The 27452-nt window shown below is 36.8% G+C and overlaps 1 protein-coding gene across 1 annotated transcript; it reads left to right on the top strand.

Annotated features, from left to right (window-relative positions):
- The first annotated feature begins 19042 nt into the window (after positions 1-19042).
- Positions 19043-20550, top strand: LOC141487891 (NF-kappa-B-activating protein-like). The gene has a single exon (XM_074187481.1). It carries the CDS (start codon positions 19168-19170, stop codon positions 20461-20463), a length of 1296 nt encoding a protein of 431 aa, XP_074043582.1. The 5' UTR covers positions 19043-19167; the 3' UTR covers positions 20464-20550.
- Positions 20551-27452: the final 6902 nt, after the last annotated feature.

Raw genomic sequence — 27452 nt, 5'->3', positions numbered from 1 at the left:
TTTGCTCATAGTATCATTATTGACATTTATGGATATTAGCTACAATAGAAAAAACCTATTTTCCTCACAAAATGCACATAAAAAATTAAAAAACACCGCATAAATATTATAACCTTGAATGCCACCTAAATAATAGGAATTAATCACAGCAAAGATGATTGAATATGTTAAATGAGATAGCAGCCCTTCTGCACCCCCCCCAAAAATTTACATTATGAACAACCAACAGCATTTTCTATTGCAAAGGTATTATATTTTACTTCTTTGACAATGTATGAATATCTGCAGGTCAGAATTTTCTTTGGGAAAATTAGTCTATATCATTTATCATTTAACTTCATTTTTTTTTACATTTTACATTTCAAATGAAATTTTGTCTTACAAGTGAATGAATCACACATACAAACACACACACATACACACACACACACACACACACATACACACACAGGTTACTAACCATTATTATGAAGTCATTGAAGTTTCTTCAATATGAATAAAAACTATTCACCTACTCTGTGCTCTCCCTACCCCCCTAAAAAAATGTCATGCATGTTCCTTAGTGATATTTTCTATGCAAATGATTTCTCCCTTTTATGTCCCTTGATTGTGTATTTTTTCAGTTTATGAGTACTCCCTAACTGGTGATATGGAAACCCATGGAAGAGTATAATCCTGTGGGTATGGTGGGATCTTTTCTTGACACTTAATTTGCATTTTAAATGTATTCTATTTGTTTGACTTACTGAAAAGATCAGTTAACAAGTATTTATTAAGACTGTACTAAATTCTGAGGATACAAAGATAGTTAAAAACAGTTCCTGCTCTCAGAGAGCTCACTTCAGTCAGAGCATAGATACAATTTTGAGTGGATGCTAATCCACATTCACAAAGTACCTTGAAGGTGGAGAAGCATTCTGGAATCCGTAGAAAAGGGGATCTCCAGAAGTTCACATAAAAATAAAGCCAATAGGGGATCTATTATTTATTAGACATGAGCCTATTTTATATTAGCAGAGATACTAAAGATACCATGTTTTCTTTGTGCATACAAAGCATAAATCTAAAATTGCAGTAAATTTTATCTTAGGTTCTTATATTTGGTATTTTCAAGCTACTACTTTCATTTCCTGACCTTCCCAGTTTAAGGATCACCTAAGACGTGATATTAGTTTTATATTATGAAGAGAAAGGGCATACAGTTGGAAAGAGCATACTTCTGATAAAATAATAACTCATGGGAATCATAGAATGATAATTAAATCATCCAAGATTTTGCCTAACAAAGGCAGATAATTTTGTGTAAAATAGTAACAGATCATAGGCAGATAAAGTTTTCATTTTTCCAAGGATTCAGCTAAGCTCCAGACTTTTAGTCATGAACAGATTGAGAAATTTGGCTCAGAAAAAAGAAAAATGATATTTTTTTCATTTCAAACATAGCTGGTTCAAACACACTGACATGATGTTTCAACTTGTAATTAAAGTGGCATCAATTTTTTACAACCCAAAAGGTTCCAGCTGAGCTACTATTGCTACTTTTTCCACATCTGTGTAAATTGTTCAGTCAAATTTTCAGGTGCCCTTTGGAATTGATATCTGGGTTTTTTGGCGTGGCTAGAACTAGAGAGATCTGTTAATTAAAAATCACAAATGCTTTTACGGGTTTCATGGCTAGTCTAATTTCAGAATTATGTTTTCAAATGCATAAGGAAAAGCCAGCCAAAACAATGCGCTGAAAAGTGAAAAATTCAGTCAATCTCTTATTTTGTTTACAACAGTAAACAAACTCAAAATGAATGTTTGGTTTACTTTATAGAAATAAACCATTTGTACTACTATTATCTCAGCCTTTGTTTCTCTTCACAAAGTGTTGTTTACTTAATTACAAATGTGTGCTTTAAGGGGAAAAGTTTTATAATTTGACTGAGAGAGGGAAGAAGAGGAATTTTATAGAAAGTCCAAAAGACAGATGTTTTGAGATTACAGGTCCAACAAATCTTATGCAGCTGAGATTTGAATATTTTTCTTTTGTTCCCCTCACCCGACCCCACCCACTGGATTAGTTTATTAATTGTTTACTAACAATTAGTAACAATGTTCAAGGCATGTTAGCAAGTGTGGTGAGTTCTGGAAATACTAGGAAAGGCAAAACAGTCCTTGCTCTCAAGAATGAGAAGAGATGTTTATCACAGAGATCAACCACTCAATGAAGTCCTTGCTTTGCAAGTGAAATCACAGATCCCAAGACTGTGGAGTCTCTTTGTCTAATGTTGGGTTCTTCCTTGGTTAGTGGGGAGGGAGGGAGAGATTGAAAGAGTTTGTATTTATTTAGTAGTTGTTGAGTGGTTCACTTGTCTCCAACTCTTCATAGCCCTGTGGATCATAGTACACCAAGTCCTGTCCATGGAAGTTTCTTGGCAAGATAGCTTCTTTAACCATCTGTTTAATTGTTTAATGATCTGTAGCAATTCCATTGAATCAATTCCCTCTCCCCACTTTTTCAGTTTATGTTAAGTAGTCCTTGCTCTAGCCCTCACTTCTGAACTCAATAGTCAGGAATATTCTCTCCACATCTCTGAAAATTACTCAGTCAAATTTTCAGGTGCTCCTTTGAACTGATATCTGGATGTTTTGGCAAATCTGTTCCCCAAAATGGCATCATAAACCGTTCTGCTACCCTAAGTTCAAGCCCTGCCAAATTGTTTTTCTGCTCCATATGTGCCCTCAAGCTTCCCCAAGTAGGCAAAGAAGGCTTGTTTTACTGCCCATTACACATATATTAAAAAACACAATTTGATGTTTCCAGGATAAATGTCAGAAATAGGTTGCTTTAATTAATTTAAACAACTTGTATACTGTTAACCATAATTTTCTTGGGCTAAAACTGAAATAACATAGTTTTGTAAATAAAGTTTTATTCTCCAGGATCTTACCAATAATCCATGGGTGAATGGCATCTTTACAAATGCCAATAACTAATACAAAAAATTGGCATCATTTTATTCAGAAAGGACAAAGAATCATAAAATGAGTGAGGTAATCAATGAGACACAGAATGAGATAATAGAAGACATAGCTCTATAAAATGATCCTCTCATAACATATAATATTTGCTTCAAATTCCTATTGATGAGAATACCACTTAGGCTGGAGAGGAAATCTTTGTAAATAGTTTTAGGATTGCTCTCTCCTAGTCCAAGATATTTCTTATCTTGTGGTTTGTTGATCCAGGTGAAGGAAGTTATTAATGCTTTCACTGAGCTGACCAGGTAGTATTGACATAGATCAAGTCAAAATTTTTAGATGTAGGAGACAGGCCTTCAACACAGCAGATTGATATTATTACACATGAAGACAGCATTCAGACTTACAACTTATTTAGAGGCTGAGACTAATTTTTTTTATCAGAAATATAGAATTGAAGAGTATCAAACTTAGTATATTTTATATATATGTGTGTGTGTGTGTGTGTGTGTGTGTGTGTATTCAATTTCATTTCTCAGTGAAGTCATAGTAACTAGTGTTGAAATGGTTCTTGGGTTTGGGATATATACTTGGGATGCCCTCATTAAATAACTTAAAATATTTGTAAAATATAATTTGTATAAAGCAAAACCAAATAATACATTAAACACAAACCAGGAAAGAAAAATATTTGAAAATAATTAATGGAATTGAAAATTTGGAGAATTAAAAGATAACTCCCCTCCCTAAATCATCTACAAAGAAATATGAGACAATGACAGGAAAATAGAATTAAAATTCTATGAAAATGATGAAAGGAACATGACATTTCCTTTGGGTATACCACCATTCCAGGGACAGAGACAACTACACTACCACTTTTCCTATGAAGATCATTCTCTTCACAAACAGAACATCCCTTTTGCCAAAAGAAGAGCTTTAAATCCAGGTTAGTCATGAAATCAGTAAAAAAGAAATTTGGAAATGTAGTAGAAATCAATAATACTCACAAAGACAGCTTAGTTATCCTTGGCCCTCACGCCTCAAACATACAAAAATCTTCTAGTTATAATAAACAAATTTCAGGTTTAAAAGTCAAATTTTTTTTCTTAGAATTACAGAATTTCAAACTGGAAAAAAATTCCCTCTATACAAATAATTATCTAGCCTTTGCATGACAACCTCAAGTAAGACAGAACTATTTCCTAAGATAACTCATTCTTTTCTTGAATCTAAGTTTAGGCAATTGCCCTTTATTCCAAGTCTAACTTTGCTTTTTTGCCATTTTCAAGGATTGTTCCTTGTTCTTCTCCTGCAGCCAAGCAGAATCAGTCTTCTATTTGGCATTTAAAACTTCTCAATCTGACTTCAGTCTATATTCCTAAACTGATTAAACTTTATTTCCCCTCACTTACCATATGCTCCAACCAAATTGACTTCATTGTTCTTTGCATATGAATTGCATTTCTTGCCTCTGATTTTGGAGAAATTTTCCTGCCATGGTTTTCCTCCTCACCCCTACCTCCTGAAATTTCTAGATCCCTTCAAGGCTCTACACTAGACTCTGCCCTATTCTTCCTGTTTCTGATACACCCCACCAATCACCATGACTCTCAGGTAAACCATAGAGATTATGGAACTTGTACATATCTTGTGTGTGTGTGTGTGTATATATATATATATATATAATAGAAAAAAAGAGGGATTGAGTGGAATATTCTCTCTTAAGAGTTAATATTCCTAATATTCCTAGTGAAGTCCTCTCAGGGTTAAAAATCATTAAAACAGGGGTGGCTAGGTGGCACAGTGGATAGAGCACCAGCCTTGGAAACTTAATAATTTACATAGCCGTGTGGCCTTGGGCAAGCCACTTAACCCCATTGCCTTGAAAAATCTAAAAAAAAATCATTAAAACAAAGACAATTACTCAGACTATTCTTAAAAGGAAGAGGGAGAGAGACCTTGCATTCCAAGCCAGGCACCCTCCCAATTCTGTTAGGGGGGAAATAGTTGACTATCTTATTGAAGTAAAAGTTCCAAGACAACTTACATTACTTCAATAAAATAGTTATAATCCTGAAGGTTATTCTCACCATCTGGATGGTGAGGTACTATTTTATGAAAACCTTTCATTCTGCTCTTTGTTGCTGGGGTAGATTTTCACAAGTAGAGTGTAACTCTGAAGACTAACCAATGAGTCGACAGAGAGGGATGATAGAGAAGAGATGGGGATCGAGTTAGGCCATATAATCTTGACTGTCAATTTGGGGCAGCTCCTTGATCTTCACTACCTTTGTGAGACTTGGAGTGTGCCTTTTACTGGAGAAAAGTCAAAATAAACTTTCTTTTTTGTTTAGAGGAGTCTATATTTTTAAAGTGAATTTTTATCCCACACAAGATGACTCCTAAATCTACAAATCTAGCTCTCATCTCTATCTTGAACTGCAACTCCACACCACCCTATGGACTGCTATCTGTCCCAAAGATATTTCAAACTAAACACAACCAAAACAGAACTCATTATCTTTCCCTGTAACTTGCCTAGTTTTTTTTTAACTTTCACAATTCTTATGATACAGTGAATAAAGATAATACTAGTTTAGAATAAAAGCTTGTGTGTAAAATCTTATGAGGAAAGGATAGTGGATAACAAGAAGCAGAGGAAGTAGAAAAATCTTTTTAAGAAACTTTGACAAAAATCCCAAATATGAAAACAGATAAAAGATAGAAAAGATCTTCAAATATTTTTATAAAAAATTATTTAAGTAAAGATACTTAATCTCATTTTGTCTATCCCAGATTGACTTCTGGAGTAAAAAAAAAAGATGGGAAAAAGAGTGGGAGATTCATTCTGGAGGGGAAATAATTTTGAGAATTTAGTTGACAAATAATTTTAGGGTCTTTTTGTCTCCATCTATTATCCATTTTCAGTTAGAATTGTTTTTAATGGTACATCATATATTTTTCTCACTTTTATTCTTTTTAATTCATTAATTTTTGTACAAATTAGCATTATGATGAATTAATTTTTGTACAAATTAACAGTATAACTGTAGGGACACAGAACTACTCCCACATAAGGAATAGTTTTATTTGCCATTAATAAATTATATGCTAAAAGAATTGGAAGGTACTAGATATAGAGAGCGCCAAACAGCATCATAAAAGTGAAAATAGATATTTTTAAAATGTCAGTTGAATTGTTGGTGGAGCTGTGAACTCATCCAACCTTTCTGGAGAGCAATTTGGGATTATGCCCAATGGTCAACAAAAATGTGCATACCCTTTGACCCAGCAACACCACTACTGGGTCTATACCCTGAAGAGATGATAAAAAAAGGGTAAAAACATCACTTATACAAAAATATTTACAGCAGCCCTGTTTGCAGTGGCAAAAAATTGGAAATTAAGTGAATGTCTTTCAATTGGGGAATGGCTTAACAAACTGTGGTATATGTATGTCAGGGAACACTATTGTTCTACTAGAAACCAGGAGGGATGGGAATTCAGGGAAGCCTAGAAAGATTTGCATGAACTGATGCTGAGTGAGATGAGCAGAACCAGAAAAACACTGTACACCCTAACAGCAACATGTGGTGATGATCAACCCTGATGGCCTTGCTTATTCCATCAGTGCAACAACCAGGGACAATTTGGGGCTATCTGCAATGAAGAATACCATCTGTATCTAGAGAAAGAATTATGGAGTTTGAACAAAGATCAGTCTATTACTGTCAAATTAGGGGGGGAAACATTATATTATTATGCAATTTTACTATCTCATACTTTATTTTTCTTCCTTAAGGATATGATTTCTCTGTCATCACATTCAACTGAGATCAGTGTATACCATGGAACCAATGTAAACACTAACAGAATGCCTTCTGTGGGGGATGAGGGGACGGAAGCAAGAATGGGGAGGAAAATTGTAAAACTCAAAATAAAATCTTTCTTTAAAAAATCCTGAACACCATAGTGACTCCTTTCTAAATTGCTTTTAATTAATTTAATTTTTAATTTAAAGTCTTTGAAAGTTTAAATAAATTAAATTGTTTTTCTCTTCTTTATCACTCTGTTGATCCCTGAGAGTACAATACATAAGTTGTAATTTGAAAAAATAAAAAATAAAAAAAATCAGTTGACTGACCAGTTCTATTATCCAGAAAAGATTTCAAGTATGACTGTCAACAAATTATGGCTGCTTTTGAAAGACCATCTTAATAGAGTGGTTTCCTCAGGAGGATCACTATTTAGTGGTGAATTCTTTGGCCATGGTAACCCGAAGTCAAGAAATATACAAAATGTGAAACTGGGTTCTATATGGTAGAACTTCTGCTTTTTCAGAGAGGGTGGCAGAATATGTTGAATATAGCCTGAGTCCCAAAGTTCATTGGTATTATATTCTCCCTTCACTTATAAAAATCAATGACAGCTATGTAAGGCAGAGTTGGCAACAGTAGGTTTGAGGGGAAAAAAATTTAGTTTTCTTTAGTAGCTGTATCTTTTTAGAATCTCATTTCTATTTTGTAATCTCTTTGGGCACTTCTGGACTTCAGTTTCAAATGAGAAGATGAAAGATGCCAGCCCTACTTCAAACTGTTAAAGGAAAAAACTCTGGGAAGAAGCCAGTATTGAAAGGAGCTAGTAGTCTACATTATTTAACAGTCCATAACTTGCTACATTAGCGACTTTGAACACTGACATGCTGTTTCACAATGAACTTGAAGTCAACTAAAACCCTCAGTCTTTTTCAATGTGTATTTATTAATTTCTTTTTAAGTCAAGTATAAAACATTAAATTTAACACTATTGAATTTCATCTTATTAGATTCAATTTAATACTCTAGCCTGTCAAAATATTTTGGATCCTGTCTTCTAATGTTTTAACAGTTTCTCCTTCATTCTTCAAAAGGTAAAGAATCTAAGAAGGGAAAATTCTGTTCTTGATCTGGCTCTTACCAATAAGGAGGATCTGGTAGTTGGGAATGATGGGAACTTTGGTGGGAGAGGGAACTCTTTTTGTCATCTACAGATTTGATGAGCATGCCACAAATTATGTCTTTCTCTAACTCATTGTTAAACCTTTAGAAAAAAATTTTCAATTAGCAAGCATTTATTTTCTCGCCTCATATTCCTATCCCATTGAAAAAAATAATAAAGAAAAGCAAAACACTTGTAAAAACATATACAATAAAATCAAACCAATTCCCACGACCATGTAAAAATTGGAATTGTAGTTGGTCATTACATTCAGAGTTGTTCATTTTTATAATATTATGTAAAGTGTTCTTCTGGTTTTGCTCACTTCACTTTATATCACTCACAGAAATCCTTTCACTTTTCTCTGAAATTCTTCCTTTCATGATTTCTTATGGAACAGTGATGTTTCATTGCTTTCACTCAGAAAAATATGTTTAAATGGGTAATGATATGGACCTTTTCAATCTTTTACTTTTTAATCTCTTTGGAATAGGGGTTAGTCATGGTATCTTAAAACATGTACAGTTTAGGAAATTTCTGGACCTAGTTTGAAATTGCTTTTGAGAATAACTAAAACAATTTACATCTCTAGCAAAAATACATTTATTTATATGCTTGTTTTCCCATAGCCCCTTCAACATTTGACATTTCCATTTTTTATCAGTTTTGCCAAGCTGAGAGACATGAAAATATATTTCATATTTCTCCAATTATTAGTGATTTGGAACATTTTTTCATGTGGTTATTGAGAACATGAATTTCTTTCTTTGAAAATTATTTGCATTTTTGACTAATTAATTGGGGAATGGCTCTTATTTTTACAAATTTGAATCAGTTCCTTATGTATCTTGGAAATAAGATTTTTACCATAGAAACTTGCTACAAAAAACTTTTTCCCCCAGATATTTCCTTCTAATCTTAGCTTCATTTAATCTATACCAACATTTCTTAAACTTCATTTTTTCAATAGATAAAAATTCATCTCTTTTCTACCTTCTCCCCTCCAAGGGAAAAAAGAAAAGAAAGCAAAACAAGATCCTTTTAATAAATATGCACAGTCAAATGAAACAAATTCCTGCATTGGTCATGTCTTAAAAATGTTTAATTTACAACCAAATTCCATCCCTTCTCTTCAAGAGATGAATAATCAATCCTCTATCCTCAGGTATCATGGTTGGTCATGTATCCTTCTTTATAAAGAAGAGTTGGTAGGTTGCAATCTTGGAAGATAGTGGAATAGAGTATATGTTTACAGGCACTCCAGATTTCCTCCATAACAGAAAAATCACCATAAAATGAATATAGAGCAGCAAAAATAAAGGGGTAGTTTTTTCTTGTAAGACATCCTAGGGGACCTGAAAGACACCTGCAGGGGATGAGGTTTAGTCTAAGTAAAATGTAAAAACCCGTAGTCTGACTACACTGAATCAACAAACAGGAGGTCAAGAAATTTCACCTCAGGAACTTTCATCTCACAAATTTTCATCTAAAGAACAGCAGGAAGCTGAGGGAGGGAGGACTGATAGACCCCTTGTTTTAAGAAGGATGTAAGTCAGGTTTAGCAGGGCTAATCAGAAAGAATCCTGGGCTGTGTCTGTGGGTGAAGAGGAGGGAACACTAGCCCAGGACCTGCAGGGAGCAAGATCATTTTCTGGGCAATGGAGCTGGGGCTCAGGGGAAGAAGAGAGGAGTCCCTGAGGTTGAACCCCTAGGAAGAATTCAGAAAACAAGAATAATGTCTAGGCACCATTACCCACAGCTCAGAATTAAAACCTGATAATAGTAAGCTGCTAAAAATAAAAATTTATAATAAACTGAAAATAAAAATTATTTAGCAAAAGCAAAAGAACCTGACTAATGATAGCTATTTTGGAATAAAAGATGTGGGTTCATATTCAAAGGAAGATAGTGAGGTATAAGAACTACTCTTAACCTTGTCAGGAGCTTTCTGTTTATTCTTTCTTTTTTTCACTATTAGACGATACCATTTTCCACAGTCGTATTGTTAGTTTGTTGTTAACAACAATCCTTTGCACTTAGCTTCTGGATGAATAATGCTGGATCTAAATCATAGAATTGGCCCTTGAATTCAGACAAGTCCCACAGGTCCAGACAGACAGCCCTGCTTGAATGATTTTCGTCACTAGACAACTTTGTTTCACTTGCTGTTGTGCTGTTGGGTTTCTTTCACCTCTGTTGCTACACTACATTGCTTGATTCTTTAGTCACAAATGTATTAATCAGGGTTTAGCCCCACTGCCTTGGGTCTCCTACCAGCGGAGGCCCTAACACATGTGCCTAACTTCTCTCCCTCAGTGGAATCCATAAATGTTTTTACTTTTAACCTGTGTGAACTATTTGGTATTTCTGGAAGTAACAGTGGTTGCAAAATTTCTGTGATTCTTTGGTCATTTGTTATCAGACTTGATACCCTAAAAGAGTAATATCAAATGTTCACAAGCCCAAAAAGAAATCTTGGAAGAACTTAAAAAAGGAACTCAAAAATCAAATAAGAAAGAATGAGAAAAAAAATCAGGGGAAAAACACACAAACAATTCAAGAAAATTATGAAAATAGAATAAACCAATTGGAAAAAATGATACAAAATCTTAAGGAAGAAAATAAAAAAGAATTTAAAAATCAAGAAAGAATAAGGGAAAATGGGGGGGGGGGGGAAATAAGAGCAATCCAAGAAAATTATGAAAAGAAAGTTAACCAATTAGAGAAACAAAATCTTAAGGAAGAAAATAATTCCTTGAAAATTAGAAGAGGGCAAATAGAATCAAATAATATTCTAAAACACCAAGATAGAAATATATTAGAAGATAATCTAAAATATCTCATTAGGAAAAACAACTGATCTAAAGAATTGACTGAGGAGAGGAAAAATATAAGAACTGTCAGACTATGGGGTGGCTAGGTAGCACAGTGGATAGTGCACCAGCCCTGAAGTCAGGAGCATATGAGTTCAAATCTGACCTCCAACACTTAATAATTAGCTGTGTGGCCTTGGGCAAGCCACTTAATCCCATTTGCCTTGCAAAAACTTAAAAAAAAGTTATCAGACTACTTTAAAGTTTTGATTAAAAAAGAATCTGGATACAATATTACAAGAAATTACTCAGGAAAATTGGCTAAAGTTCTAGAACAGGTATGTCCAATCTGCATTCAATCAGGGCCTCATTGTATTTGTTGTGTTGTTGTGCTCCTTGGTGGCATGGGTTGCATTGTATTCATGGATGTGTATTGAATTCTGTATGTGGCCCTTGAAAAGCTTTTTGGGGGCAATGTGACCCAGAAGAGTAAAAGGTTGGACATCTTTGTTCTAATACAAGAAAGTAGAAATAGAATCCATCCACCTCTAAGAAATTCTAAGAGAAAACTTACAGGAAGTTCATAGTCAAGTCTCAAAATTCTCAGGTTAAAGAGAAAATTTCAAGCAAAAACAACAAAAAGAGTAACACAGAAAAACAACTAGGATTTCATAAGACCTAGCAGACTGTACATCTTGGACCATATTTTGAAGAGCAAAAGAGCTACGGTTGCATCCAAGAATAATTCATCCAGCAAAATTGAGTATAATCTTGAATGGGAAAAAAAGGACATTTGAAGAACTGTAAGATTTTCAGCTATCTATAACCAAAAGAAGAGAACTTAATGCAAAAATTGATATAAAAGACCCAGGAAAAATATAAGGAAAACATTTTATTTATTTATTTAAACTCTTTATAAGGCATTGATTAAGGTAAAACTGTTTAGGATACCTGAAAATGTTATTGCTATTAGTTTAAAAGAAAGTTTGGGGATGAGATGTGTATGATGAGGAGATTCTAAAAAAACAATTGGGTAGGAAAAAGTTAAAAGGAGAAATTATCTCATAAACAGAAAGATAAGGAGTCAAGAATTCCCCTATATGGGTAGGATTCAGACATGGGAAAGTAACAGGGATTGGCTGTGTAAAAATAACTAATTCCAGTCATTTATATGAGTTGCTTACTCTTTGCATAAAATTAACATGCATCATAATTAAAAATCATGCTATATATATATATACATATATATCATCTATTTTTTGTTGGTTATAATTCAAATTGTGTGCATACATATTTATTCATCATAGTTTGTTGCTCATGAAACATGATTATTGTAACTTTAAAAAAATTAGAGAAAACATTTCAATATGAATCCATTCATGTACCAAATCTTATCCCCTAAAAGGGTCATAGAACAAAATTAACATGGTAAATAGAATGCGTTGTTGGCTAATTTGCTTATAAGCTAAGAAGATAGCTTTCTCCAAGAAAATATTTTCTCTACATAAACTAATGGTAGGTTCTGAGAATCTACTGCCTGTTTTTTCAATTTATAGCAGATCTTAGGATATATTTCCTGGGAAGTTAAAAGGTGACTGACTGTTTGAAAACAATATCCTTGGACTCAATATATGAGAACTGTATGTAGCATATGGTAGAGTAGGAGTCATATCTTCTTTCTTTATTGAAAAACAAGCTTCTCCAGCTGTGCATTCTGCAGAGCCAATACAATCACAGAGGGTGGGTGATCTGTTGCAAAAATAGAATTGTCAGCTAAATTTCACCTAGAGACATTGTTATTGATGTAAAAAGCAGTAATAATAGTAGTGTCAAATACTAAGTGAAGTATGGGTTACTGGAAATTAGAAAAAAATCACATTTTCCCTTATTGTAAGAAAACTTGATATGGAAACCACAAAAAAGAGAAATAATTAGTTTAGTCTTTTAAACATTTTTTCCATTTTAAGTCATACATTTGCATAATTTTCAAGATAATTCAACAGGTTTTTATATTTTTTATATGACCAGAAAAGGAATTATTGTGACTAAAGCATATTTTTTCAAACAGACATTAAAAAAGATGAGATTACTGACTCACCCTCAGTAGTATCTACATTTTGTATAATTTTTTTAGTTGTGGCGAAAGACTTGGAATGTTATCTCTAAAACCATTCTTTAGCAAATAACATGCTCATTGATGCTAAGAATAGGTAATTCTTATAATTCCTTATATTCATAAGCACGTTAGGATAACAAAATGCATTCACAATCATTATAATTAGAATAATTATAACCTGAAATATAAATTGTGTTAATTATATACATATTTACAGGTAAAAAAAACCCTGAGGTTCAGATTTTGGCACTTGCCTCAAATTACAGTTAGTAAATAAATATAAATTCAGAATTCCAACCAAAGTTTTCTAATTTGAAGGCTGTAACTCTTGTTTTTGACCCTATATCACAGGATCTCCTATTGAAATAAATTTATACTTTTAACAATTTATGATTATGGTGATGTGGGTACAAATGCCACAGCTACAGATCAAACCCATCCATGGGTTTGTAGTCTATATTTCCTATTTCCTTTTATAGATCCTCCACGGAGGAATTAATTCCAAAGATGTTCCTAAAGAATCTGTCCCTTGCGTGTAGATAATATTTTTTAATATGATGAATACCAAGGCAACACTTTGACTGCCCATCTGCTATCTCTTACTCTTACGAGATAAATGGTTTGTATCATTCTTTTGTTATATATGAGGCAATGTGACACAAGAAAAAGCACTGGCTATGGATACCAAAATCCCTAGGTTCAAATTCTACCTCAGGAGTTTATTATTTATGTTACATTAAGTAAGTCATTTAATAAACCTAGTCCTCAATTTCCTCACCTGTAAAAGTTAAGAGGCTGAACTTGATGGTACCTTATGGCTTTGGGACTATGAACTTCTTTTAATGATGTATTTTAAAATAATCTCACATTTATAATAATTCATTTGACTATCACAAGAACCCTTGTGAGATAGCTGTTACTATTATCCTTGTTTTTCAGAAGCTGAAACTAAAGATGAGAGAGGATAAGTGACTTGCCCAAGGTCACACAGTATCTGAGGGAGAATTCAAACTCATGTGTTCCTGATTCCTGTGTCAAGCCTTCTATTCACCAAGGGTCAAGGTAAATTTTTGTCTTAATGCTTCAGCCCTATCTGTACCTTCTATGCATTTCTGCATTGCCTTTAGGTTAATAAAATTTTAATTGTTTGGAAACTGTGATATTACATGATTTCTAGGCACTATCATTGAATACTGGTGCTGAAAAGTTGGGATATGTGACCCTAGTGTTACTTGTGATCATCATAAGTATTAAGAATTTTCCCAAATGCAATGCAACTTCCCTCTTATTCTCATTTGGTTCTGGGACCAGTTCGTTGTTTACACATAGTTCCCATAGAAGTTAACTAGGAAGAATATATTCATGTCAATAGTTTTCCTTTGGCAAAGAACTGGAAATAAGGTGGCTACTCATCAGGAGCATTACGACAGAACAATTTTATTACTTATAATTTAATGGACTATTATTGTGCAGTGCGAAACAAATACTTGGAAATTAAAAGAAAGTGAAAGCTTTGTCTAAAGTATTGTAGATAACAATAATAATAATAATGATAATAAGCAAAATAATAGTTATCCTTCATCCCTATACCCAGTTTGCTACACTAGAGATTGAATGACTGGAAATTTCCCTTTGGTAAGATTGAGTTCTTTGTCTCTGTCTCTGTCTCACTGTCTCTCTCCCCCCACCCCTCTATTTCTGTCTCTTTTCTCTCTCTCTCTCCTTTGAGCTGCTTTCTCAGATAATTGGGAGAAGTCCTTCCATCTGTATTGTCCGGTATGTAATCTTTCTGTATACTTTCTATGATTTCTGTTTTGCTATGGACTTGGATAAATGAGCTTCCTTTTTGTTAGATGAATTCATTGTGAAATTGGTTTTTGGTAGGAAGTGAAACCTTTGAATATTAAGATTGGAAACTTCTTTTTCCCTATAAATGAATAGAGAGTAGAAGTTTAGTTTGAACCTGAAAATCACATATCCTAGACTAAATATTTAAGAAAGCAGATAGACATCATTCTATCCTGGCACCCCCTTTCTCTGAGAACAGGGTAGTCAGCCTTTACCCTTCACCTACCACTTCCTCTCCTGGAAGGAATTAAAGGCTCCTTGAAGAAGGGGTGGGGCAGAAGAGGCTAGAGATCCATCCATTCCTGTTTCCTTTTGAATTATTCAGGATGTGGGGATGGTTTGATATTCATGACTTTTCCAGAAAATTCAAGTTCATTTAAAGTTTCTTCTGTGGAATTCCTTAATTATAATGTTACAGCCTATTCTCATCATGACTCTCTTTAATTAACCATTATGTAACTCTCAACTTTAATTTTTGCTATAATATTATGACATAATTATATGATATCACTAGCACTCAAAAAATGGCATTTTGTTACAGGGAAAAGCTTGGGAATAACTAAAACAATTGTAGTTTCTCAAAGATAATTAAGATTACTCTATTCTTCCTGTTCAGTTCAGGACCTAGCTTGTATCTATCTTGGACAAGTAATGGAGCAGCTTGATAAATTACATATCTTTATATTATGTTTAAATTATATATATATATGTTATAAATTTATAAATTTTATATCATAGTCTCCCAACAACCATTCTTCATTCACTTAACTTTTCTTAGGTGGTTAGCCATCTGAGAGACTATAGCTATTACTCAGGAATCGCTGCAAGGTTCTGAGGTCTTAATTGATAAATAAAATTCATCTACAATCAGAAGGATCACTTTTTAAAAATATTAATAATTTATATTTTACATTATTATAAAAGACTGGTTGTATTATTTGTTGCCGTATTACTATGATCCTATTTACTCAAGATTCCATGATCTCATTAATAGAGGTCATTCCTCCAACAATGAAAATCAGAACCCACCCATGTCTGCCTATGTGAACATATCTCATATATATTTATATATATATACACCTACATATATACATATATACATAACAATATGTATATGCATGAAAATAGTATCAAAGTCTTAGTGATGCCCCCATATATTTGTGTGTGTGTATATATATTACCCATATATGTATACACACGCCATGGATACATTCAAATACACAGACCACACACACACATCTTTCCAGTCCAGGGAGAACAGATGTAATCACAGAAACTAAGTGTAAAAATGTGTCTACTTTTTTTTAAGTATTGTTTTCCTTGACTGAGCTGGAAGGGGAAACTGCCCAAGAGAAGCTGGGCCATACCCTTCAAGACACTTAGAAAGCTGAGGTCACCCCCTCAAGTCATTCAGGTCAAGCCAGAAGCTCAAAGCAAGGCAAGATCCTAGTCCTTGAGGGGGAATCACATTCATACCTTGCTGGAGGAAGTGAGGACTTTCTCCTACCTCTCTCTTCTACCTGCCCTGGGACTGAGGCTTTGAGGTGTAGCTGCTTGACCAGTAGCTTGACACAATAACCAGCAGAGGGTAGATGTACATACTCTCTAGACCAGGGTTTTTAATTCTTTTTTTTTTAATGTCATGGACCCCCTTGGCAATCTGGTGAAACCTATGGATCCTTCTCAGAATTGTTTTTTAATGCATAAAATAAAATACATAGGATTATACAAAGGATAAAAGAAAGTAAATCAATTGCAATGACATAAATCAGCCTATTTTTTAAAAAGCCCACTTAGCCTAGGTTAAAAATCCCTGAGTGCCGATAAGGACAGATAATTAAGGAGAAAACAATTTTAAGGAGTGGGACTTTTGACATTAAAGAAGCTATGAATTCAAGAGAAAATCAAGTTCTACCAATAGAGAGTTGAATTGTAGAAAGGAATAGATTCTAGGAAGAAAAAACTGCATCCACCGGGGAGCAATGTGAGAGCTCCATGAGGAAATTAATAATAATAATAAAAATGATAATGTAAGTTGCCTTGGTCACTTTTTCTTCCATGTAGGGCTCACTACCTTTGCCTTCAGGAAACTTTAATTCCTGTATTTAGACATTACTTTGGTTAACAACTAACAACTATAGATCATCTTCACATCTTTAAATTTTTTATATTATAATATTATGATATAACTATACAAAATCACTAGCATTCAAAAAATGGCATTTCATACAGGGGAAAAAACTTGGATTAAAGGATAACAAGAGTTGGTTGCTTTCTATCCAAAATAAACTTTTTTTAATTTTGATTGCAACATTTTTATGAATGTGATGACATCAAAATGCCTACAAAAGAAAATTTTTATTTTCATGCTGAAATAAATCCTATATGTGGTCAATTGACATTAATAAATGTTTCAGTTGGCTCTTCTCTACATGCATGGTATTGTAAGAAAAATCCAAAATGCCATTGCTAGCAGCATAGTGGACAGCATGCTGGGCTTGGAGTTAGGCAAAAATGGATTTAAATTTGGTCTCAGACATTTACTAGCTGTGTGAGCCTGTGTTTTGCGTCTGCAAAATGGGAATAACAACATCTAACTCAAAGGAGTGTGTGAAGAAAAAAACATGAGATTTACGTAAAACACTTTGCAAGTTTTAAAGCACCATACAAATGCTAAGAGAATTAGATTTTTAAAAAAGCAATATTTGGATTCTGACCTACTTCAGTATTTTCTTGATGGTAGTTGTTTCTAATGGGGTCTTATTCTGAAACAAAACCTTTATTTTCTTCCACTTTCTAATTTTTCTTGTTGCTAGATACTGCTGAAAAAGTATAATCATATATATATATATATATATATATATATGCACACATATATAAATATATCACTTTCAAGGAAAATGAGATCTTTTGCAGAACATAAAATTTTGCATTTACCATTTGCTATCTAGCAAATTAAATTTAGAAAAGACTCCCCCAAACCTGACCTGTTTTATACAATATACTATATTATATACTAATATTATATATATACTATATTCTATACTATAGCATATACTATACTATTTCATATACTACTATATTCTGTACTATACTATTTCATATACCAATATATACTATGTTCTGCACTACAGTATATACTATACTATTTTATATACTAATTTATACCATATTCTATACTGTAGCAAATACTATTTCATATGCTACTATATTCTACACTATAGCATCTACTATACTATCTCATGTATGAACACATACTATAGTATCTACTATACTATTTCATATACTAATATATACTACATTCTATACTATAGTATCTTACTATATACTATTTCATAGTACTAATACATGCTATATTCTACACTGTAGCATCTACTATACTATTCCACCTCCTAATATATACATTCTATACTACAACATCCGTTACACTATTTCATCTACAAATATACGTATAGTGCATTCTATACTACAGCGTATACGCTACCATTTCATCTACTATTTTACATCATCTGCCATCTTCCTCTCTGCCCTTTCCACGGTGTCCAGGAGGAATGGGCCCGTTGTGTGGGTGAGGGTTTTGCTGCCAGGCTTGCCAAGCCCAGATGCCCCGCTCCCTGGCGGTGTGCACCCCGCGTGCACTAGCGTTTGGGTCCACAGGGGGCTTTTCCGTCCCGGGGCCCAGCACGGAGCTGGCAGCTCCCGCCCCGCTCCCCGGCGCCTCTGCCCTCGGCTCCGGCCCACACGGGCCGCTCCCCCAGGGCTGGGCCTGGACCGGGCCGCCGCGTCCCTGGGGGTCCCGGGCGCTTGCTGCGAGGCGCGAGCGGACCCTGCCACGACTCCGCACTCGGCCGGATCCCTGGCCCGCCAACCTGAGCGCAAGGAGGCGGGTGCCGGAGGGCCCCGGGGCTCTAACGCCCAGGAAGGCGCTCCGGGGCCGGGCGGGAAGGAGGCTCCCGGCCGGCTGGGGTCACCACCGTAACCGCAGGCCGCCGAGCCGCCGGGCGTCCCTTCTCCCCAGCCGGCGCTCCGCGGACGCCTGAGCCGGGGATATACCATAGTTGAGGCTCACGGGGGGGGGGGTGACATCCGGGCGAAGACGGGAGGCGGGAAGAGAGAAGGAGCGGCCAATGAAAATGGCTCCGCGGACGCCTACGTCAGCCAGGTCAGAGGCCGAAGAAAACTGCATCCCCGGAACCAGCGGCGCCAAACAGGTTGGAGTTGGTTAAACCCAAACCTAGACGCTGGGCCCCGCCCCTCCAGGGCAGTCTCGCCAATGAAACCCGAATCTCTGTGCGACGTCATCAGAAAGGCGCCGGGTGTTGCGACTCCCTGGCTTCACGCCCCTCCGAGGAGCTTCGTCGCACCGGAGTTAAGGTGAGGGGCTTCCGACTTCTCTTCTCGCGAGAGCGCCCGGCGGCGCTCTGAGCGGAGCCGCGGGGCACCATGGCGCCGACCTCCAGCTCTCACAGCCCGGAGGATACCCCGGGCTCCCGGCGCCGGCGTCACGGAGGCGGCGGCGGCCTGTCGACCGCAGCATCTGGAGGCGGCGGCGGCCACCGAAGCGCCTCCGAGAGCCCCCCCAGCACCAAGGCCGTCCGCTCGCCGCGGGGCCGCTCTCGTTCTCGCTCTCGGGAGCGCAACGGCTTCCGGCATCCCTCGTCCCACTCGGAGCAGGGAGGCCCGGGCCGCAGCCGCCGCAGCCCCAGCCGCACCCACGGCCGCGAGCGAGAACGGTTCCCGGATGTGCGCGGCTCCTCCTCCTCCTCCTCCTCCGCCCACCACCACCACCACCACCACCACTACCACCATTATGGGGGCGACCGGCAGTGGACGGACTATTACGAGAAGGAAAAGGAGGAGAGCCTGCGCCAGAGGAGGCTGAATGAGCGGGAGCGCATTGGGGAACTCGGAGCCCCCGAGGTCTGGGGGCTTTCCCCCAAGATCCCCGAGCCTGATTCTGACGAGCACACCCCCGTGGAGGAGGAGGACTCCAAGTCCAGGAAGAGTGCCTCGAGCTCCAGTTCTGAAGAAGAAAGGAAAAAGAAAAAGAAGAAGGGGAGCCGCTCCAAAGAAAATAGTCAGAGGAAGAGAAAGAAAAAGACCTCCAAAAGAAAACATAAAAAGAGCGACAGTGACTCGGATTCGGACACGGATTCGGACTCGGATTCTAGCAGCGGAGAAGAGCGCAGAAAGGCAAAGAAAGCCAAGAAGAAGAAGAAAAAGAAACACAAGGTGAAAAGGTCCAAGAAGAAGAAATATAAAAAGGAATCTACTGAGTCAAGCTCTGATGGCTCTGATGAAGAGTTGCCAGAAGACGATCTTTGGATTGAGAGGTCAAAGAATGCAGAGGCTATGGACTTAATTGGACCAGAAGCACCTGTGACACATGCCTCTCAAGATGATAGACCTTTGAACTATGGGCATGCTCTGTTGCCGGGGGAAGGTGCAGCCATGGCTGAGTATGTCAAAGCTGGAAAGCGCATCCCTCGAAGAGGAGAAATTGGACTGACCAGTGAAGAGATTGCATCTTTTGAATGCTCCGGCTATGTGATGAGTGGGAGTAGACATCGAAGAATGGAAGCTGTGCGACTTCGCAAAGAAAATCAGATCTACAGTGCTGATGAGAAGCGAGCTCTAGCATCCTTTAACCAGGAAGAGAGGAGGAAGAGGGAAAACAAGATTTTAGCCAGTTTCCGAGAAATGGTATATAGAAAGACAAAGGGGAAAGATGACAAATAAGGACTTTGTTGTGCAACCAAAAATGTTGAAAGTATCTTTACAATCACATCTTTTTTTCTATTGAAATATAAAGAAAGTTACCAGGCACTTGTGTGTTCTTTTTAATTAAGTGATTTCGTCCAGGAGAATATGTTGATAGAACTAAATTACTTTTATTTGTATCGGGTTGAATAGGTGTGATTGGTACTCAATCCCAGGATGTTTGTCTGCTAGTTAATGAAGACTTGTGCCAAATTGAGGGGGTTGGTCATTGAAGTGACCCCTGAAATTCCTTTTACTTTTATTGTTTTATTCAAGGCAGTATTTGGGAAGTGGGGGAAAAATAACTACAGGTGAAAGTCAGAAGGTGTGCACTTAAATCTTGCTTTGTTAAGGTAGTGCCACCAATACCTATATAGCACAGTTGCCATTTAGGATAAAAAATTAGCATCCCCTGCTCTTACCCCACTTGCTATAAATACAGGAAGGCCATTGCTGCAGAGGGAAAATAATGAAATTTTAAAATTGACTTGTAGTATTTTACAAGTCTTGATGTGTACCAGGAATAATGAATTAAAAGTTCTTTCCTGAATCTTTTTGTTAACAGGCTAGTTAAATTGCCAATGAGAGAAAAAGATTTGGAGCCAATCTACATTTCTTTTATTAGGTCTATGGGCCTTGAATAAGTCACAGTTTCTCTGCACAAAAAAATTTCTAAAGGTTCCTTCAAGCTCAAAGAGCTCAAAGCTTCCTTCAAAGCTCTCTTCAGAACTCAAAATTTATTTTTCAAAGTAAGTATTAGGCAGCTCTAAGTTTTATCTGTAAAAAAAATCACAGAATGTAATATCAGGTCAATCAGTGAAACTTTTAAGCACTGTGTGGTAAGTTCTCAGAATTCAAAAGCTGTCTCTACCTTATCTGAGCCTATTAGCAAAGAAAAATGTAAACTTGGGGGGAAGTGAGGGAAATTAAAGAGGGAAGAAGCTAGAATTAAGGGGTTAAGGATATTAAGGATAGAATTCTTGTATATTCTATAGGAATTCCTGTAAATTATTAAAAAATTAGATTTGAAGGTTGAGAATTCCTGTAAGTTACTATAAGATTAGATTTGAAGGCTGGGAAACCAAAAGACCTAGATGAGGAGGGATCTCCCAGGCTTTGGGGACAGCCAGAGGAAATACCTGGAGCTGATTTTCTAGTATGTCAGCTAGGTAGCCATTGTCACTGATCAAAGCCTACTTGGGAGTTAGGTGTAAGAAGTCTAGAAAACTTGGTTGGGGGGTGGGGGAGGAGGCTGAAGCAAAAAGGGGCTGGATTAAGGATGTGAACCCCAAAAAGGATTTTGTATTTCCTAAAGGTGATTGGAGGCCACTGGAGTTTACTGAGTAGTGGGTGATATGGTCAGACCTATTAGTGTAATTTTAAAGACCCAATATGCTACATCATTGTTGCTTAAATGGCCTACATAATATAGTAATAAATCTAACCTTCAAAATGGTCCAATACCTCAGAATAAGTAAGGATGGATTAAAATATCCCCTTTAACTTTTTCCCCTTCTATTTACCAATCTTATAGTGGTTTGTTCTTTTTGTATTTTGAAAATTTCATGAGGAAAAACAAAGCTTTGTTTTTACTTTTGCATATAATCTCCAAATGCCATTGTATAGATTCAGTTTTGACACTAAAAAAAAGCTAACTGTGATAATGACTTTTTAGGTTTTTGCAAGGCAATGGGGTTAAGTGACTTGCCCAAGGCCACACAGCTAGGTGATTATTAAGTGTCTGAGGCTGAATTTGAACTCAGGTCCTCCTGACTCAAGGGCTGGTGCTTTATCCACTGTGCCACCTAGCCGCCCCCATAATGACTTTTTTAAGTAAGAAAATATAGGGTGCGGCTAAGTGGCGCAGTGGATAGAACACCAGCCTGTGAATCAGGAGGACCTGAGTTCAAATTCAGCCTCAGACACTTAATAATTACCTAGCTTTGTGGCCTGGGGCAAGCTACTTAACTCCATTGTCTTGCAAAGAAAAAGAAAAAATATAGGAAAAATGCTGTTTATATCAACTCATTTTTACTCCCTCACCTTTGCTGTTTTAGTAATGGATATGAGTGAGGAATTTAGTGTCTAAGTGAATTTAAAGCCTAAGAACTGGTGATTATCTTTTCTATTATGAATATCAAATATCATTTCTATGGAGCTGGATTCTGGTTCATTTTCTTGAACTTCTGTTCCCTATTCCAATTACTTTTTGCTTAGCTGTGAGGTTACTCAAGTTCAGAATGCCCCCAGACTAGTGATGTTTCTCCCTGTATTTTCCCTGCCTCCTAGTTTTCTTTTAGTATCAATGGTAACAGTATTGATACAATTCATTGGTACAATGGAATTTTGGATTCTTTTGGAATCCTTCCTGCCCCCTCAGTTAAAGAAGACAGTCTGGTGATTTAGAAAGGTTAAGAACCTAGTTGTAAATTCTGGCTTTGCTTTTTTCCTGTGATGATAACCAAATCACTTAAATCTCTGAAGTTTTAATCTCTTGCAAAATGAGGCAGTGATCTCTAAGACACTGGCAGGTATGAGGGGATACAAAGATGAAAACAATCCTAACCTTCAAGGAGCCTAAATTACTAACAGGTATATGATAGGTATACATGTATGATTGTTGCTTAATGGAGTAAAAGAAATCCAGATAATGTTCAAATAAAATTCAAGGTGGGAGAAATTAATTAGGTCGAGATAGTAAAGTGTCATGGAAGAAATAGCACTTGCACTGGTTCTTAAAGGAATGAAAAGAATAAACTATGAGGCAGAGAGCATTACCTAAACAATTTTCTAATAGTTGCATTGCTGCAATAGATAAAGGAGTGGGATCCAGATGTGTGTGGCCAGTGTGAAAAACAGTCGAGATTAGGAACACCCCCTAGATTGCAGCATATGTTGAAAACATGAAATATGACCAGGAAGGAAGATTGAAAAATTGTGGAGGGCCTGGAATGTTAGGCTGAAGCATTTTTTTAATGAAGCATTTTTGAGTCATGTCGATTACAATACAATGATAATAGCTTTTCTAGAGTACTTTAAGGTGTGTCACCTGATAGTATCTTCACAACAAGCCTGTGAGGGAGGCTGTTATTGTCCCCATTTTGAGGAAACAATCTGACCTAAGTGACTTCCTTAGCATCACATAAGCAGTGAGTGTGTGAGGCATAATTCAAACATATCTTCCCTACTGGACTCTGCCACCTACCTGTCGAAATAAAAACTTCTAAGACTGTCCTACCCTTAAGGACCTCACATTCCAAATTTGGAAAGATGGCACATGGACCTAGAAAGCTTGGGAGAGGAGTGCTTGACCCATGACACACTCTGGAAATGGTGACTAGGAATTAATATGGAAGTCAATTATCTTAGACTACAGGGAGTCAAAGGTTTTCTGATAAAGGAATGAGATGGAGGAAAAGAGATTGTTGTAGCCAGGGGCAATTCAGAATTGTGAATTTTGGTGGAAGAGTTTTAGGAAAATAGATGGTACTATCTCTAGATTGCTGGGGTAGAATAGAGACAGGTGATAAAAGTTTGGATTGCTAAAGAGGTAAAGGGAAGAAAAGGTGTGTGGTAGAGGAGGAATATTTCTTTTTTAAAAAGTTGCTCCAGGGGCAGCTAGGTGGCTTAGTGGATAAAGCACTGGCCTTGGAGTCAGGAGTAGCTGGGTTCAAACCTGGTCTCAGACGCTCCATTGATGAGAATTTCTGTCAATGACAACGTTTGTCCTTCATTTTAGAAGAAGATCCTGACATCAAGGAGGTGATGCCATAACAAGTACATGAATTGGAATTGAGTGAGGGGTTGCTATGCCAAGTCACCAGCCTCACTTTCTCCTCCGGAGTCATTGGTCCAGTGGCCAGATAGTAATCAGGACTACTGGAGACAATCCTGGATTCAGGGCAATTGGAGTTAAGTGACTTGACAAAGATCACACAGCTAGTGTCTGAGATCAGATTTGAATTCCTGTCCTGCCTCCAAGGCCAGTGCTCTACCCACTGAACCACCTAGCTGCCTGTCAATGAGAATATGAAAATTACAAAGGATAATACTAGTGATTTGAGTGGAGGAGATTGAGCTAGGGCCTGAAGTCACTGAGACAAATGGTTCAAAGTAAGAGCTTGTTGAATGGCACTGATAAGAAAAACAGTTTGGAAACAGAAGTATACGTGAGAGAAATATCCTTTATATTCTCTTTGATCACATTCAGGCTTTCATTATATTTTTAATTGTCCTCCTAAGCTTTTCCTGACTTCACTCTTTTCCTACTTTAATCCTTTACACTCATCTTCCTTGTTCACAACATCATCCCATATCTTATAGAATCATAGATTTGGAGTAAGGAACAGAGACCATTTAACCTTATTTTACAGATAAAGGCAACTGAGGCCCAGGGAGGTTTTGACCTGCTCAAGATCTTACAATATACAATAGAAACATCTTCAATCACATAGGCACTGTTTGTATAGACTTTTTTAGCTTGGCAAAAAAGACATAATCATAGAAACTCAAGAGTTGGGAGGAACCTCAGTGATTACTTAGTACAAAATATTCATAAATAAAAATAGCCTTGGGGGCGGCTGGGTGGCACAGTGGATAGAGCACCGGCCCTGGAGTCACGAGTAACTGCTGAGTTCAAATCTGGCCTCAGACACTTAATAGTTACCTAGCTGTGTTGCCTTGGGCAAGCCACTTAACCTCATTGCCTTGCAAAAACCTAAAAAAACTAAAAATAGCCTCTACAACATGCTCAACAAATGGCCATCCAGTAAAATTTGCTTCAAGTCCTCCACTGAGGGAGACCTGTCTACCTCCAAAGGTTACCCTTTTCACTTTGGATGGGTAGGTGGGCAAAGCAGATAGACTGCTTGTCTGTATCTTCCTGAGTTCAAATTTGGCCTCAGACATTAGCTGTGTGACCTTGGGCAAGTCTTAACCTTGTTTGCCTTAGTTTCATCATCTGTAAAATGAACTGGAGAAGGAAATGGCAAACCACAACACACCATTTTGGGTCACAAAGAGTCAGATGAGACTGAAGAACAATTATAGTTTTATCAACCCAAAATTCATCTCTTCAATTTCATCCAGTGCTTCTAGTTTTTCCCTTTGGGACCTACATAATGATTCTAGCTCCCCTTCTACATGCCAACACTTTAAATTCTTGAAGACAGCTATAACACCCTAATTTTTTTCTCAAGGTTATAATTTTCTGGTTCTTTCACTTGTTCTTCCTAGTTATGAACCTGAGGCCTCTAACCAGCTGTTCAACTTTATAATGCTTCCCTTAAGATGGTGTAGTCACAAATGAATACAGGCCTTCTGACTAGGGTAGAGGACAAGGAACTAGTCTTGACATTGCTTTTAAACACACTCTAAGGTTGCATTAGTGCTCTTGGCTATCATATCATAGTTGACTCAACTTTTCAGTCCACTGAAATCCCCAAATGAACTTCTTTCTAGTCATCTTATGCTTGTGAGGTTGACTTTTTTTTTTAAAACTCATATAAGATAACATTTAAATTTCATATTAATAGAATCAACCTAAAGTTTGATCCCAAAAACATCTTTTAAAATCCTGACTCTTTTTCTTCAATGAGCTGTCTCTCCCAACTTTGTCTCATCTATAAATTAAATAAACATGTTGTCTCTGCCTTTATGCCAGTCACTGACAAAAATGTTAAACAGCACAGGGATCAAGATCCTCAAGTCCTTAGACTGAAGACCTCTTTCCAAATTGACATTCAACCATGATTTTGACTATTCAACCAGCTCTCAATCTATTTAACTACACTATTATTCACTATATATTTTTTAAATAACAGTATAATTTGCTTTTTAGAACACTTAAAATTTGTTAAAACTATATCATTATCATTTGTTAAAACTATATAATTTCCCTGATACAGATGTAAACTTAACAGTTTAGCAAGTTCATTGAAAAAAAGAAATAGGGTTAAACTTGGCAACAAATGTTCTTGATGAAGCAATCCTTGCTGTTTTATGATCATGGTGCCCCTTCCCTAGCATTCCTAACCTATCTTTAATAAAGCACTCTAAGAATTGGAATCAAGTTCAAAATTGACCTATAATTTGCAGATTCCATTCTCTATCCCTTTATTTTATTTTTTTAAAAATTTGAGACATTTGACTTTCTCAATGCTGGGAAACTCATTTACAATGATCACTGACAAAGCAATCACCTCTCAGTTCTTTTAGATCCATTTCTTTCACAACCTGTCCCAAACATACATTCTTAGGTATATACTATACATTACCACTTTATTTTACTTTCTAAGTCAAATTGAATTATCAAACTTATTCACTCATTTTCCACTTCTGTCCTTTTGCTTCTGGTTCCCTCTTTGCTTGGAATATATTTCCCCCTTGCTTTTTTTCCTGATACTTCAAGCTTTAGTTTAAGAACTTTGTCCTGCATAAAACCTTCACTGAGGGAAATAATCATTCTACCTCTGATTGGGCAGAGATCTTTCTACCTCAGGGCCCCCCATCTCCTGGTTGTCCTGATCCACATCTGTCCCTGGAGAAAAGAATGAGGCTGGTGACTTGGTGCAGCATGTCCCTCACTCATATTTTTTTTAAGGTTTTTCTTTTGCAAGGCTTGGCCAAGGCCACGCAGCTAGGTAATCCCGGGCCGGTGCTCCATCCACTGCGCCACCTAGCTGCCCCCTCACTTATTTTCAATTCCCTTGCACGTCAAGGCATCACCTCCCTGCTGTCATAGTCTCCTTGGAGAAGGAAGGACACTCATCTGCAGTTCTGCTCTTAACAATACTCTGCATTATTATTATGTAACCAATTTTCATTCATCACATTTGCTAATTTATAATATGCCTAAGAAATCATATCTACTAGATTGCAACGACGTGATACTTTTACATACTTACTAAACGAAAGAAGAGTTCATTTTATTGTCATTAAAAAAAAAAGATGTAGTGGGTAATAGGGTA

Source organism: Macrotis lagotis, chromosome 5, assembly GCF_037893015.1.
Source record: "Macrotis lagotis isolate mMagLag1 chromosome 5, bilby.v1.9.chrom.fasta, whole genome shotgun sequence".
Classification (NCBI taxonomy): domain Eukaryota; kingdom Metazoa; phylum Chordata; class Mammalia; order Peramelemorphia; family Peramelidae; genus Macrotis; species Macrotis lagotis.
This window is presented reverse-complemented; position numbering and strand designations above follow the sequence as displayed.

Coding starts and splice junctions, on each gene's coding strand:
- LOC141487891 (XM_074187481.1), top strand. CDS start 19,168: ATGGCGCCGACCTCCAGCTCTCACAGCCCGGAGGATACCCCGGGCTCC.